This window comes from Zootoca vivipara, chromosome 1, assembly GCF_965207765.1.
Source record: "Zootoca vivipara chromosome 1, rZooViv2.hap1.1, whole genome shotgun sequence".
Lineage (NCBI taxonomy): Eukaryota > Metazoa > Chordata > Lepidosauria > Squamata > Lacertidae > Zootoca > Zootoca vivipara.
In genome coordinates, this window is record NC_142582.1 from 37646743 (window position 1) to 37663621 (window position 16879).

A 16879-nucleotide genomic window follows, 5' to 3' on the forward strand; every position below is an offset into this window, starting at 1 on the left:
TAGACAGCCAAGAGGAGAATCTGCATACTGTACTACAATTAGCATCACACAACCTTATATAAAATGTGAGCTACATTTGTGTTTCTTATCATGCACCCATCCATGTATCATGTAATATATTTCAAATTAGTATTAAAATGACTTATCCAAAATGAACAGCAACAATGCATAATCAATCTTAAATTCTTATTACAGGCTTTGTAGATTCATCAAAACAATACATTGCCTTGCTTGAATCAAGTGTTCATATATTGTGTCACTACAAGTTTGCTTTTCCCTATTGACTTGCTGTGGGTCAGTTTGGTTTGCAAACTTCGGAGAAAGCAGAGAGGAACAAAATCACAGCTAGCTGTGCTGTGCTTCCAGATGTGAATACTGGAAGGAAATGGACCGTGAAACCTGTTTTGCTCGTAGTCAAATCCAACTAACTCTAAATAATATCTCCTTGGCTCTATTAGTACTCTTGCAAACTTCAGACTTTGGGGTTAGAGTATCTTGCCTGGCTTTCCCTCCCTTCCCCCATTTCGTTTAATGTCCAACTTGAAGAAGCCTTCTGGAAAACTACAATCCTGCTCACCAATTAGTAATATTCTATCCTAATAAAATATATATCCTATTGTAACCTTTGGATTGTTTCTAACACTATAATGTCTTAGGTTTGAGTTTCTTTAAGCAGATGGAACTGGTGGAGCTGGGAGGATAGAGAAGTGCTGATACCTTATTTGAAACTCATAAATGTTCTATTATTATTTTTAAAATGTTTTTATTGAGTCGAATACAAATTATCAACCAATGTTTCCAAATATGATTCCCCCCTTTTATTCCCTCCCATCCCTCCCTCTCTCACCCTCCCAGGACTTACCTCAGCTCCCCTCCCTGGTTTGTTTATACATATCATTCTCTGCATGTTATAAAGTTGTACATATCATTGCCTTGTCTAATCTATGTTCTACTAATAAATCTGTGAATGTTTATTCAAAACCTGCCAAGGAGTTCAAGTCTCTTTGTTGTCTTTTTAAGTAATTTGTAAATAGTTCCCATTCTTCATTGAAGTCACAGTTGTCCTTCTCAAGTAGTTTATATGTTAACTTTGCCAATTCCGCATACTGTAGTTCATAAGTTTTTCTTGCCACTGTTCTTTCGTTAGGACTTCCTCATTCTTCCATCCTCGTGCTAACAAGACTCTTGCTGCTGTTGTAGCATATATGAATAGATTCTTTGTTTTCTTTGGCAGGTCTTGTCCTAAAATCCCTAACAAAAATGTTTCCGGTTATTTTATAAATTTCACTTTGAACATTTTTTTTCAGTTCATTGTACATCATCTCCCAATTTTTTTAACTTCTTTACATCCCACCACATATGATACAAGGTACCTTCTTTTTCTTTACATTTCCAACATATATTTGATCCAGTTTTATACATTTTTGCCATTTTTACTGGTGTAATATACCATCTACCGTGTTTCTCCTAAAATAAGACACGTCTTATATTTATTTTTTCCTCAAAAAAACACACTATGGCTTATTTTCAAGGTATGTCTTATTTGGGGGCTGGATCATAACAGGGAAATGATTTTTTATATGAATTTTACAGATGCTGTACAACAGAAATCACGTTTCTCTCTCTCAGGACTGATTAGCCAGATGCTGCCTGAGATCACAATTGGCTTTATCAAATAGCTGTTAAGTACTTTCCTTTGATGCCCAGATCTCATGGCTACCATAAGGTTTCTACCTTTCAGGACAAAGGCAAGGTGATAATAGGAAGTTGTCTTTATCTATCTCCTTAATCTCCTCTTTCATATGCATAACCTTTGAAGCCTAGGAATGCAAGTTGTCTGGGTCTCTCGGCAAAACGAGAAGGGAGGGGATGTCAGTTTTAAAAAAACCACCCGCGTGTCTGCAAGAGCTTGCTACTTTCCTACCGTAGCTGCAGTTTGCCTGCCTCGCTCTCTGTCTCGGCCATCAAGAGGAAATCAACAGGCAACTCATGGCTGGGCACATACCGGTAGAATGGAAGGGGGAAAAGGTGGGGGGAAGCGAGAGGTGGGCTCTCTCTCTCTGTGTGTGTGTGTGTGTGTGTGTGTGAGAGAGAGAGAGAGAGAGAGAGAGAGAGAGAGAGAGAGAGAGAGAGAGAGACGCACAGGGGGAGAAAGCAAGACGCGCACAGGGGGAGAGAAAGAGACGTGCACAGGGGGAGAAAGAAAGACGTGCACAGGGGGAGAAAGAAAGACGCGCACAGGGGGAGAGAAAGAGACGCGCACAGGGGAGAGAAAGAGACGCGCACAGGGGGAGAAAGAAAGACGCGCACAGGGGGAGAAAGAAAGACGCGCACAGGGGGAGAGAAAGAGACGCGCACAGGGGAGAGAAAGAGACGCGCACAGGGGGAGAAAGAAAGATGCGCACAGGGGGAGAAAGAAAGACGCGCACAGGGGGAGAAAGAAAGACGCGCACAGGGGGAGAGAAAGAGACGTGCACAGGGGGAGAAAGAAAGACGCGCACAGGGGGAGAAAGAAAGACGCGCACAGGGGGAGAGAAAGAGACGCGCACAGGGGAGAGAAAGAGACGCGCACAGGGGGAGAAAGAAAGACGCGCACAGGGGGAGAAAGAAAGACGCGCACAGGGGGAGAAAGAAAGACGCGCACAGGGGGAGAGAAAGAGACGCGCACAGGGGAGAGAAAGAGACGCGCACAGGGGGAGAAAGAAAGACGCGCACAGGGGGAGAAAGAAAGACGCGCACAGGGGGAGAGAAAGAGACGCGCACAGGGGAGAGAAAGAGACGCGCACAGGGGGAGAAAGAAAGACGCGCACAGGGGGAAAAAGAAAGACGCGCACAGGGGGAGAGAAAGAGACGCGCACAGGGGGAGAGAAAGAGACGCGCACAGGGGGAGAGAAAGAGACGCGCACAGGGGGAGAAAGAAAGACGTGCACAGGGGGAGAGAAAGAGACGCGCACAGGGGGAGAAAAAGAGACGCACACGGAGGTCATTCACGAGGCGTCTTTAATCGCTCCTCTTTTCTTCTTCGTGCCTTCCTCTCCTCTCCACCGCAAATGCCACTTTTGTCCTCTTCACCAAGTAGCACTACGGCTTATTTTCGGGGTATGTCTTATATTTTTTCAACGCATGGAAATCGTGCCATGGCTTATTTTATAGGCATGTCTTATTTTAGGAGAAACACGGTATATATCATTTTCATGTAATTTTCCTTCAAAAAAGAGCAATGTGTAAACTTCAGGTCTACTTTCCACAATTTCCCCCAGTCCTCAAATTGCATATTATGTCCTATATCTTGTGCCCATTTGATCATGGCCAATTTTACCTCCTCATCTTTCATTTCCTATTCTAGCAGAATGCTATATACTTTCTTCAATAACTTCACATCTTCTTCTATAACCTCCTTTTGAAATCTAGAAATTGTATAACTAAACCCTTTTTTATTATCTTCCTTGTACATCTCATGTAATTGTCTGAAATGTAACCAACTCTGAAAATGGTCTTTGATTTCCTCATAATCTTTATATTCCATTTTCATTCTTGATCTGTCAGCAAATCTCTATATGTAGGCCACTTTTCTTTTTTGTCAAGCGGTTTGAGTAACGAAGCTTCAATTGGTGATAACCACCAAGGTGTTTTTCGTTCTTTTAGGTCTCTATACCTTTCCCACACTCTCATTAATGATCTCCTAATGATATGATTGTAAAATCCTTTATGTACCTTCCCTCTCCCATACCATAAGTTTGCATGCAATCCATATCTAAATATAATGCTTCTTCCTTTTCCAGTTTTATCCAGTCCCTAATCCAGACCAGACATGCAGCCACATAATACAATTTAAGGTCTGGGAGGGCGAAACCTCCTCTGTCTCTTGTGTCTGTAAATATCTTATGTTTAATCCTTGGCCTTTTGCCCCCCCCCCGACAAACATAGAAATATCCTTTTGCCATTTTTTGAGGCAATCATCTTTAACCATTACTGGGACTGTCTGAAAAAGGAAGAGCATCTTTGGCAACACATTCATTTTAACTACTGCTATTCTTCCTAATAGGGAGAGGTTCATTCTGCTCCATATTTCTAAATTCCTTTTCATCTCACTCCACACTTTTTCATAATTATCTTTAAACACATTTATATTTCTTATTGTTAACCAAATTCCTAGATATTTTACTTTTTATGGATTTCTATCTCAATACTTTGCATCAAATCTTTCTTCTCATCTTCTTTTAAATTTTTAACTAATAATTTAGTTTTGTTTCTATTTAAATCCTGTCACTTTCACAAATTTTTGAATTTTTTCTATTACCTTAGGGAGAGAGATTTTTTGGGTCTTCTACCATAATTACTAAATCATCAGCAAAGGCTTTCAATTTAAATTCATTTTTTCCAGTTTTTATCCCTATAATCTCTTTATCTGCTCTTATATTTTTGCAAGTACTTCCAGGACCAAAATGAACAGTAGTGGTGATAGTGGACATCCTTGTCTAGTTCCTTTTTGTATCGTACATTCATTCGTTATTACCTGATTTACAGTTAATTTTGCATTTTGTTCTGAATATATTGCTTGTATTCCTTTTAGGAATTTCTGCCTGCAGTTAATTTCTTCAAGTAGTTTTTTCATGAAATCCCAGGAAACATTGTCGAAAGCTTTTTCCGCATCTATAAACATCATTGCTGCTTTTATTTAAAAAAAAAAAATCCCAGGTATTCTATCACATTCAGAATATTTATTATATTCTCTTTCATTTGTCTACCTGGAAGGAACCCTACCTGTATATATTCACTCAAAAAAAAATTCAATCTATTTAGCTAAAATGTTTTTAAATAATTTATAATCATTATTTAATAATGAGATAGGCCTGTAATTTTTTATTTGCATTAAATCTGAACTTTGCTTTGGAATCACTGTTATATAAGCTTCCTTCCTTGTTCCTGGAATTTCACCTGTCTTTAAAATCTCATTCATCAGCACTCAGTTTTAGAAAGGTCTACTTACTAGCTTATTGGTGGAATAGTTCAGGAAGCTAGGTGAGAAGGTTAATAATTTAGAATCTAAGTTTGACAAGTTAGAAAAGAAAACACTGAGGAACTGGGTCAATTGAAAGAGGAACAGAAAGCTGTCATGGGAACTGTGGGAGGCCTCCAAGAAAGACAAAATTATCTTGAGGACCAGATCCTTCTTTTGCAGCTACGGGAGAGGGGGAGGAAATGCTGAGAATAAGGGGGTTACCAATTGCAGAGGAAGAACAGAATTTGGAAACATATGTGGCAAAAACAATTTCAGAATGGATGGGGGAGAGCGATGAATAGGTGGTGGAAATGATTGAGAGTTGTTTCAGAACATGCATGAGAGAAACAAGACAGAGAAAGCAGCCATTAACATTTGTTACAAAAAAAAGCAAGGGGTGCAATCCTTAAAAAAAACAAAACTTTGAGGACAATCTTGTGGTTGCTGGACAGAAAGTGTACATTTTTAGGGAAATTCTGTTTAAGCTTAGAATCAGAAGACAAAGATACAGGTTTTTGACAACAGCTCTGAGAAGAGCAGATATAAAATACAAATGAGAGTACCCAGAGAGGATCTCATTTACGTATATGAGAAAGAGATACAGGCTGACAACAGAAAGCCAGGCCAGAGAATTTTTTGAAAAACACAGGAGAGACCTAGAAAAAACAGACCCACTAGCTGAACAAAGAGCTGCTTTGGAGCGGCTGTCAATGGAAGGAGCAGTGGGGGGGGCAGGTATTGTAAGTGGCCCTGAAAATGGCCAATCTTAAAATATTAACCTGGAATGTTAACAGTTTGAACGACAAAGCCAAATGCAACAGAATTGAATATGTAATCTCCAAACAGGAATTGGATATAATTTGCCTCCAGGAAACACATATTGCAAAAAACACACAAAAGAGTTTCAATTAACAAAAGATTAGGAATGGACTTCATCTCAGCAGACAATGCTAAAAAGAGAGGAGTGGTCTTTTTACATTAATCCTGCACTAGAACCCAAATTGATTCAAAAAAATGAGAAGGGTAGAATTTTAATAGTAAAAATAAAAATTCAAGGAGAGAAGATAATCTTAGTTGGAATATATGCCCCAAATGAGAAAAAAACAGGGTTTTCCCCCCCAAAAAATGGAAACAGAATTACTTGAATATGCAGATCAAAAAATCATTTTAATGGGGGACTTAAATGGAGTACCATCACTAGAAAAAGATAGATCAGCTAAGAAAAAATACACAAAAGAAGGCAGAATAAAGGTACCAAAGACTTTTTTTGAACTGGCTCAAACTTTAAATTTGATAGACATTTGGAGAGTAAAACATTTATTTGATAAACAGTTCACTTTTTATTCACATGTTCATGACAGCAGTTCAAGAATAGATGCTTTATGGATTTCCAAAGAGTTGGAACCCAAAGTAAAAAAAAAAAATGAAATTAATCCCAGAACATTGTCAGATCACAATTCCATGATAATGGAAATTCAAAAGGAAAGCCAAACTACATTCAGATGGAGACTGAGTGAAGATTTACTAGAAGACCAAATTTTTATGGAAAAAGCAAAGAAGGCCTTGGGGAATTTTTTTGAAATAAACCTCCAGGGCCAGACAAAATTACAAATGGTCTGGGATGCAAGCAAGGCAGTGATGAGGGGATTGTTTATACAACAAAATTCAATAAAAAGGAAATTGAAAGGAAAAAGGAAAAAAGAAAAGAGGAACAATTAGGGATTTTAAATGCCCAAGTAACAGCCCAAGAAGTATTTGAGGCAATAAAATGGACAAAAAGTGGCAAGTCTCCAGGACCAGCTGGATTAACAGCAAAATGTTACAAAAAGTTAAGTGAACATAAATGTTCTATTTTAACTCTCTGTAGCAACACATTGACCAAAGTGTTGTAAGTTATCAACAGGGTCCTTTTTGATCAGTAGTGTTACCTGTTGTTTAGCCAGATGGTCAGGATTTATGAACCTCTCAAAGTCTTGAAGGAGATAGTTGCAAGGACAGTTTGTTCAGACTTTCTGCTTTTTTTTAAAAAAATTAAGGGTTTGTTGTGCATAAAGGAAAACCAGGTGGCATTTTCATAAGAGGTCAGTTTATTAAGATCGCACTGACTTTTGTTACTGTGTCTCTCCCACTGCCTACCCCCCCCCCCGACTCTTCCTGATGTATTCACTTGGGGTGCAAATGCTTCACTCTTAAAAGCACATTTCCTAAATCTCTTTCAAGACTGTCTCTGAGCACAGTGGAGCCTCCTGGGGACTGGAACATCTGTGAACTTTTCTGCAGTTGGGAGTATATCAGCACTATAGCTTGTTCAACCAGCAGAGCTAACCAACAGATAATTACAGTTTGAAATTAGTATTTTAATGAACTGATTTTAGCAAAGGTAAAATGAAATCTCCCAGGCATTAAAAAAAAAGTATGCAGGAGGGGAGAATCATTAAACTCTAAAGTTCAGCAGATGGGTGGTCAGCAGGTGCTGGTTGAAAATGAGTGCTAACTGTGCTTGTTTCAATCAGCAACCCACAAAAAACTAATTTGGGTGCTGTCCAGAGAGGTGTTGGAGCATCTGCATGTGCATTGTAATTTCTTGGGGAAATGGGAATCATTTATGCTTCTTGGGGAGCCAGTATTTAAATGGTAAATTGAAAATGTTTAACATGCAGTTAACTAAGGGTTGATGCACATAAAAAATTATGTTCCCATTTTTGGGGAACACAGGTATAATCGTCCTCGATCATCATTTTTGTCTATAGAGTAGAGCTGAGGCGCCTCTGGCCCTCCAGATATTGCAGAACTACAGTTCCCATAATCCCTGACAATTGGCTATGTTGATTAGGGCTGATGGAAGCCGTAACAGCTGGAGGGCACAGGTTCTCCAACCCTGCTGTAGAAGAATGAAGCAGATGCCCCGGTACTGTAAAGATAGGAAGCAGCAGTTGGGGAGACCCTTTCCTGAATTGCATTGCATTTTTATCGCATCTGCCATCCTAGGAGTTCAGGACAAAGCTCTCCCCCAGTTTCCCTGCACATAAATCTACTATGTTTGAGTATATTGCTTGTATTACGCTTAAAGGTGACTAATCTTTGGTCATTGCTGGACTATTTATTTATTTATTTCATAAAATTTATATGCCCCTTGATTGCAAACCAACCAACCTCAAAGTGGTTCTACAGCTCATATTATTGCGGATCGTTTGCCATGCTGGCTAGGGCTGATGGAAGTTCAGACCACATGTTAGCTACCCCTTGGTTTAAGTTTTTTTAAAAACAAACAAACAAACAAACAAACTGAAAATAGATTCCCAAACTAAAACTTTCAATGTGCTTTTGCTGGTCATGCATACACAGGTGGCGTTATGACACTATTTAGCCAGGTGGCTGCAGTATTAAGTAGCAGAATCTAGAATGTGGAGACAGCAAGCTGTTGGACGATTGCTGGTGGGAAGATATGTAAAGCAACTAATCAAAGGTCCAGCATCCCTTCAGGAGCCTAGACAGTTCCAGACTACTGTACTGTACTTGAATTTCTTTCCTAAGTAAGGAAATGCAGTGGCACCTCCAGCACATGATAAACACACACACACACACAGCTTTATTGCGGTCCATAAACCCAAATACACAGTACAACAGTAGTATATATCAACAATTGTTAAGATCAGCCTTGCTAGCCAACAGGGGAGCTTTAGCCTATACATACTGATTTCTGATAATGATAAACTGTCTGTTCCAAAAACAAGATGGCAGCAGTTGCTGCTATTTTCTTACCCAACTTATTACAGTGTAGCATGAGTTGCTAGTTCATCACTAACTATTTAGAATGTTTACAGGTAGGTAGCCGTGTTGGTCTGGGTCGAAGTAAAATAAAAAAATTCCTTCAGTAGCACCTTAAAGACCAACTAAGTTTTTATTTAGGTATGAGCTTTCGTGTGCATGCACACTTCTTCAGAATGTGGAGGTGTGAACTTAATATTTTTCCTAGCTTTCAGCTTTTTCCATTTCATCTGTTAGCCACCTTGAGTCTCAGTCTGGGGAGAAGGTGGGATATAAATGAATAAATACCGTATAATAACAACAAAATAAGGTTATTTAAGCAGTGCTAGATAACAAGGTCAAAACTACAACTGAGTCAAAATGGATGCAGTTGAATATAAACCATGCTCAGGCAAGACCAATTAGTTTCAAAGGTTCTACTCTTAAGTATGATTTAGTTGGATATCGCCCTTCGCAAGGCAAAGAGTTTCCTTGCTGAATGTGGCAAGTTTTCCCCCTCTGTCAATTGAACAAGTTTTTGGTGGTATTTTCTAAAAAGTTTTTTAAAAGAAAAAAGTTAAAGCTTTGGGCAAGCCAAGCAAAGTTTGCAATTATCTCCCTTCTTCCTTTGTTGAGTTTTGTTCCAGGCTTCTATTAGTATTTATCAGCACCAGCAGCTTTTCAGAAAATGATATATTACACGGGAAAATATTAATATCTTCAATTAGTATTCTGATATATAGTTCACTTCTGTCATTCCTCATCTACTTTCTGTCATTTTCCTATTATGCTTCTCTGACAATTCCCTAAAGATTCAGAAGAGATATGGCTTTGGGGGAAGTTGCACCACTAATCATTGATAGCTGTGTTTTGTGCAGCTGGATCTGCTTTCCAGTTTTGTCAGCAGAGACGTTGGTATGCTTGTACCTCTACAGGGAGGATAGTTCTTTATAAGATTCATTTACGAGCAGAAAATTTAATGGGCTGCAAGATTTGATCATGAGAGGGGTTTTAAAAAAATAAAATCATTATTTCCTGCTGAAGCAGCTTGTCATTTTAGTTAACTACAGGAGACAGGACAGAATTGTTAAAGCAATCCAATTATATATGTTATTGAACAAGGGAATTCTGGCCACTTTTCATTAGCATAATAAAACTGTAATAACAGAAGATGCTTTACCAGTTGCTGGGTGGGAAACAGAATTTGTACATTCCTAATGTGATAGCGGCTCGACCTGATCTCCCACCCCACCCCAGAACTGTTTGTGAAAGCCTGTTTTCCACTCAACCCTATGATATACTACTGGGGACTGGGGGCGGACAGGGGACCAGACATTGTTCAGCCTTCAATTGCTTTCTTTGAAAGCTGTGTCATTGCTGATCTGACTTAATAGATGGCTACGCAAATGATACTTTAAAACTGCAAACACAGAAATTCACTCTTCATTTATTACTTCTATGATGGGGGGGATAGGTACAGTCACATATTGTGTGGTGGCTATTTAAAAAGATCCAAGTGTAAAGATGAAATCCACAGTTAACATTGGACTACAATGTCAATACTCAAAAAAACCCAAACAGGTATCCAAATACAGTGTGAGAGGAAGCATTCTGCAGTGGAAGATGGCGATTGCGGGGGGGGGGGGGATTGTTTCAGTTTGCATTTAATGGCAAACCTATCTCATTCACCCCTTCTGAAACAATGTGCAAACCAAGGGCAGGATCCAGCTAATGAGTCCTACTAGCAGAAGTCTCAGGGCATGGTTTCACCAGGACTTAACTCTGTTACTATTCTGTAAAACATATGAACTGTTCTGCTGCATAAGATTGAATACAGTGGTACCTCGGTTTAAGAACAGTCCAGTTTAAGAACGATTCGGTTTGCAAACTCCGCAAAACTGGAAATAGTGTCCCAGTTTGATCATTTTACCTCGGTCTAAGAACGGATTCCGAATGGTGGAATGGCACTGGTGGCGGGAGGCCTCATTAGGGAAAGTGCGCCTCGTTTTAAGAATGGTTTTGGTTTAAGAAGCTTTAGCAACAGGGGGTGGGGGAATTAGGGGGGGTATTAGAACTGTAGGTTAGTACCACAAGCACAGGTACAAAATACATTCCAGAAAATGAATATGGTATGGATTTTCAGTATAGTGTAGTTAATAAGTACATGCTACTTAAATTCCTAATGCCTTACAGCAATCACATATGCTGCTACAAAACCTATCACAGCCTTTGCCTTTAGGAAAAGCACATTTAATTATCAGTAAGGTCCAGGCTCTGCTTATTATGTTGAATTATTAGAGTCTGTTATAATTTTCTTACAATAGGAGGATTGTAATGGAATATAATGTTATCAGTTTAGGATTGCATTTTTTTAGTGTAATTGAGGACAGTTGGAGACTTCGTTCTTGCCAGGCTTGAGTGTAAGATGCTGAAAACTTGTATGATATTGCATGAATCTAATGTGCATGCACTTGCAGAATTAGTAAGCTTTGTCAAGTCATGAATTATGTAAACGTTTACTTTGTTCTAGCATTCAAGTTAGTTGAGCAAAAAAGGGGGGGGGGAGGAAAGCAATCTAGACCATGGAGTAACCAATTTGAGGCTGCATAAGAGATTTTCCTTTTGTTGTGATTTGAATGGTTTCTTTACAGCTCTTTCTTAACATTAATGCCTGAGATCCTATTTCTACATGTGAAGGCATGTGCCCTGCCACTAAGCAATAGCCATTTCCAGAGAATATATTGTTACTCGCCACCACAATCTCCATGAGCGGTGCAAGATTCCAGGGGTGCACCAGGGTCTGTGGAGATGATTAGTCAGAGCTCAGGGTCAGGGCATGTTCAATTCCTGGATTCTTAATGTAGGATTGGGGAAAACCTGTGTCAGAAACCCTGCAGAGCCATTGCCTTTCATTGTAGACAATACCAAGCTAGATGAACAGGTGATTGCCTTAGTATAAAGCAGATGAAAACCTTGAACTAGGATATAACCCCGATATCCACATAACAGAGAAAGCAATGAATGTTCTGTGAAAGCTTCTGCCCCATATCTTGGAGAACATTAGGGTTAACCTGCACCATTAATTTAGTATTAAGAAAATGCAATATTTGTTGTTGTTGTTACTCCTGATTGTTGCACTGTTGTATTTGTGCAACTGTTATAATTATGCTTTACGTATGTTGCTAAACATTTTTAAAGCTTTTTTAAAGGCTTAGATCTCACACATCATTTGAGAAGATGTTTGTACTTTACATTGTGGGATTTTGTTGACCCCAATAACTTATGAACAACTATTTTGTTTTACTGGAAAGGAGGAGGTCTAAGTAAAGACATGTTTTGTTTTACATGCAAATGGTGTCATGCTTATTAACTTCTACCAGGTATTTTATTTGGATTGCTTTGTTGGGGTACATTTGCTGGTGGGGGGTTAAGTAGAAAGATATAGACTTCATAGGTCACACTTGATTTGTATAAAAAGTAGATTTTCTAAAATACAGAAATAAATATAACGCTAAACCATTATCACAGAATGAGTTTTCTGCCCAAGGTCCAGTATGTATCAGTTTCTATTTTAAGCAAATACAATCTTCTTTAAAAAAAGAGAGAGAAAGAATTAAAGATTTATATTAAGAGGAAGATTAGCAAAGAACTGCAATGCACTTTCCGCATAAAACTGGTATTTAAGAATAAGATTTTAATCTTTTTATATTCATGTATGAATAATTCAAAAAGGTTACTGCTCATTAAGTACTTGCAACCTAGTTATTAACTAATTTTATTTTACCATTCTTTTAAGTACTTAGAATGTAGTGTGTTGTTGTTGTTTGAAAAAAACACACATTTCTCTGTGGCTCCTTACAGATAAAAAGGGAGGGGAATGACCAAAAGAATCCATTGCCCTACTGAAACCATTTCTGTGAGAGAAAAGGATGGGACCTGCTGGTAGTGATTATTTTGAGGATCAGAGAGATGGGCAGAAACATCTAGGAAGCCTCTCATTAATAGTAACTGAGGATGGCAGGAGAAAGATTGGGCTACGGCATTGGAGATTTTATGAGGTTCAGAATCTTGCCCAACAAAGGAGTCTCCACTCTCTCTTCAGATGCAGTCAGCTGTGATCACCACTTATTCAGGCACATCTAAAAGGGCAGAGCATGTATCTAGAACCTAGCAGAACTGACCCCAGTTAACAAAAGAATCACTCAATATTACAATACAGATATAAGCTGTCTTGAGTGTTTTCACAGTAAAGTCAGGGCAAGAATCTTTTAATGTAATTTAATACCACATGTTAGTTTTTAATATTTATCTTCTCTCTCTCTCTCTCTTTTGAAACAGATCTTTTGTGATGCCAAGCAGATCATCCATGCCACAGACTTACTAAACTGGGAAGACAAAGATCCTGCAGACACACTAGTTGATAATGTAGTCAATTCGAGGATCATCAACCCTTTACGCCTCTTTGTTAAGCCATCCCCAGCACTGAAACATGGACAGATGCCATATTCAGACAGCATAGACAACTTTTGGGATTGGTTATCCAACATCACTGAGGTTCAAGAATCTCTTGCGCGAACTAAACGCAGACCAATTGTAAAAACTGGGAAATTCAAGAAAATGTTTGGGTGGGGTGACTTCCATTCTAACATCAAAACTGTGAAGCTGAATCTTCTCATAACAGGGAAAATTGTTGACCATGGCAATGGGACCTTCAGTGTTTATTTCCGGCACAATTCCACAGGCCTTGGAAATGTTTCTGTGAGCTTGGTGCCACCTTCCAAGGTGGTGGAGTTTGAATCCTCACCGCAGTCAACGCTAGAGACCAAGGAGTCCAAGTCTTTCAACTGTCGAATTGAATACGAGAAAACGGATAGGGCTAAGAAAACTGCATTGTGTAATTTTGACCCTTCGAAGATCTGCTACCAAGAGCAGACACAAAGCCATGTGTCCTGGCTGTGTTCTAAACCATTCAAAGTCATCTGTATTTACATTGCTTTTTACAGCGTTGATTACAAACTGGTGCAAAAAGTCTGCCCTGATTACAACTACCACAGTGAAACACCGTATTTGTCATCTGGGTGATATAATCCACACACACACACACACACACACACACCCCAATGACTGATAATTCAGTGTATTGATAAACTGTCTAAAATTCCACTTTAAGCTTCTTTTGGACAGGGCTTCCTAATCAGGTTATAGCAACAAAAATCTCTCCCCCAAGAGAAAATAATCCTCTCTCAATGGGCTGGTTCACCTGTGCATGTTCTTCACTTGGTGGCTACAACATCAAGTGGCAATTTGCATGTGTCAGTGAACACCCTCAAAGATCAAACACCATAAATGGCACTTTCATAGCATTTGGAAGTCTTTCGGTGAAATCAGCTCACCATTTCAGCTGCAAGTTCAACATAATGTCTAAGCAAGTGATGTTCATGAATATGTGAACTAGCCCTAAGTCTAAGCTGTTGTTATACATATTTAGGCATTCAGATACCAAAATGTCATTTCAAAAAAGGAATAATCATTTGTTATTGTGTCTGTTCCCATCAGTTGTAGAGGAAATACCAGACACTGCCACTATATGGACAAGCAGAAACAACAGACTCCATGCAAGCAATGGCACATTATCTGTCTTCTCTAGAAGTTGCTGCAACGGCAGATTAATAGTTAGAACGAGGGAAACACACTTCATTGGTGTTAGAGGAAAGTCATAATACTACTGCCAATAAACACGTCTGGGTAAATATTTAGGTTCAAGTAGAGATGTCATTAAGATGAGCATCTATAGAAATTTAGAGGGAAGTCAGGCATTTCCATAAGATTTGGATGGGGGAACTATTATAGGGAGGGGCTCTCCCAACCCTAGAGTTCCTATGAATTTTGCCTAAAGCTTTGGCAAATGTTCTGTAGGAATTGAATATTTAAAAGAATTTCTATGAGATTTGTATAAACTGTGTTCATGAATGAATCATTCACAAGAGCTGTCACTGACTTGCCATTGAGCTTGAATACAGCAGAACTGAGCCCAGTTAATGCAAGTGAGTGTGGGTCAGTTGCTCACCTCTGAAGCCATGCTTAAAAGCCATGTTTTAGAATGACACCTTCCATTTTCTCATAGTTGTTAGTGACTGAGACCCACTAATGAGCAAAAAAAAAATGTGTACTGGGTTTACTGCCCAACTCTAGGCTGTGTCCTCCCCCTTCAGATGTGTGGCTAGTATCTTTTTGGTGCCAGATTAAAATTTATCTTTTAGCCCAGACATTTTAAGGGTGTAGTGCAGGCATCCCCAAACTTCGGCCCTCCAGATGTTTTGGACTACAATTCCCATCTTCCCCGACCACTGGTCCTGTTAGCTAGGGATCATGGGAGTTGTAGGCCAAAACATCTGGAGGGCCGCAGTTTGGGGATGCCTGGCGTAGTGAGTTAATTTGTTTTAGTTCAGTCTGCCCTTGCTTATTATCTGCTCCAGTTACCTGTTGACGTATTTTATGGGTTTATTTCTTTGTACTGTACTGCTTGTTTCGTTTTTGCTCATTCTAAATGTGAGACCCCCACCCCACCCCAACATCTGTATAGATGAAGCAGTTTAAAAGTGCTTTTGACAAATGATCAGCCAAGTGCAGGAAACAGAGGGAGCTTGCCTCCCATGTCAGTGGTCAGAACATACAGAACTGTATCGATGGAGCCACATAAATAAAAAAAATATATTTTAAAAATGGTTGCTGTGCTTAAGCAGGCGAATCCATACAGTCTGTCATTAGCACAATGCAATCTCACTCCTTCTAGTGCAGGGGTGGGGGACCTCAGGTCAGGGCAAATGTGGCCCCTTCGGCCACTCTATCTGGCCCTCAAGACTCTTCAGGGGCCACCCCCTCCCCAGGCCACACTCCTCATTCACTGTTTTGCCCTATTGGAATGTATCCCTGAACTCAGATATTGCGTCCTGCTTACCTGGATGAAGGATAAAAAGGTGTGTGTAGAAAGTAGCCTACTGTACAAAGGTCAAATGTACATTTGCTGCTCCACCAACTTTTCCTATGGCCCCACCCCAAAATGGCATGAAACTCTCAGTATCAGACTACCTTCTGACCAGAATATGATCTGGGGGCTGTTAGCAGAGGTGAGCCTTGCTAGTGTATTGCCTAATTTTCATGAATTTGGGAGACAGCAATGCATTCTTACTACTTGTCCAGAAAGCAGGCAGGAGGGGATAAGCAGAGATATGGAATGAGCAGGAGGGGCTGTCTCTGCTTTGTAAGCAGTGGAGAATGCCAAGGAAGGAAGAGAGAGTTACAGGAAAGTGGAAGGTTGTGTGGGAAGACAAGTAGCTGCAAAAGCACAACAGAAGGAAAATTCCAGGAGCAATTCATTGATTTGTCAGAAGGCACAATAGATAGTCCTTAACCCTGCCCTGGGATGAACTGGGGCTCCATGGTCAAAGAGCCCCATCTTCTGATGAAAGGTATGATCACACTGGGGTTCTGGTCTAGTGGAGAACCCCCTGTGACTTTCAGTGAGAAACTCCAATTCAGATTAAGTAATGGGCGAGCAGCAAATACACTGGATCGCCCAGTCATCAATACATCCGCTCCTACATCTAAATCATATTGTCCGTTCTCTTCTCCCTTGTAGTAAAATCTCCACCCCAAAATCCTTTTTATTAAAGAGAACTTATTAGAAGGTAGCAGCTTAGAAATGTGGGTTTTATTTGGCTGGTCATAAACCTGAGCAGATCCCTGCTACTCTCCCCCCCCCCCCCAGGGTTGAAAACTGGTTTCTTGCATTAAGTTCCCTTTCAGTTGTTCCTTTCTACCAAGATAATGAACCACTAAAATTCTAGTTCACATTTGTGTTGTGTGTCCTAGATTTAGCTGTATATAAGCTAGGTTTTGTTGCGAAGATTTATGAGTTCAATTTCAGGTGCTTTTGTAATTTAGTCGTAAGTCATTATTTTTTGAACATGTATTTTTACCCAAGTCTAGGCAGTTTAAAACACAAGCTAAAAGTTATTTATTGTAGAGTATGTGGAAACTATACATGTATATATACTTAGAAATGTATGTGTACAAGTACAGAACACATGTGTACACATATTTCTATGTAAATAAAGAGAGTTTGTTAAA

At 39.5% G+C, this 16879-nt stretch overlaps 1 protein-coding gene across 1 annotated transcript in view; it reads left to right on the forward strand.

Annotated features, from left to right (window-relative positions):
• NXPH2 (neurexophilin 2) overlaps window positions 1-16879 on the forward strand; it is a 34677-nt gene extending 17798 nt beyond the window's left edge. Inside the window, exon 2 of the mRNA XM_035130779.3 lies at window positions 13088-16879. Coding sequence (XP_034986670.1) covers window positions 13088-13831 — 744 coding nt within the window. The 3' untranslated portion in view covers window positions 13832-16879. The remainder of the gene's footprint in view (window positions 1-13087) is intronic.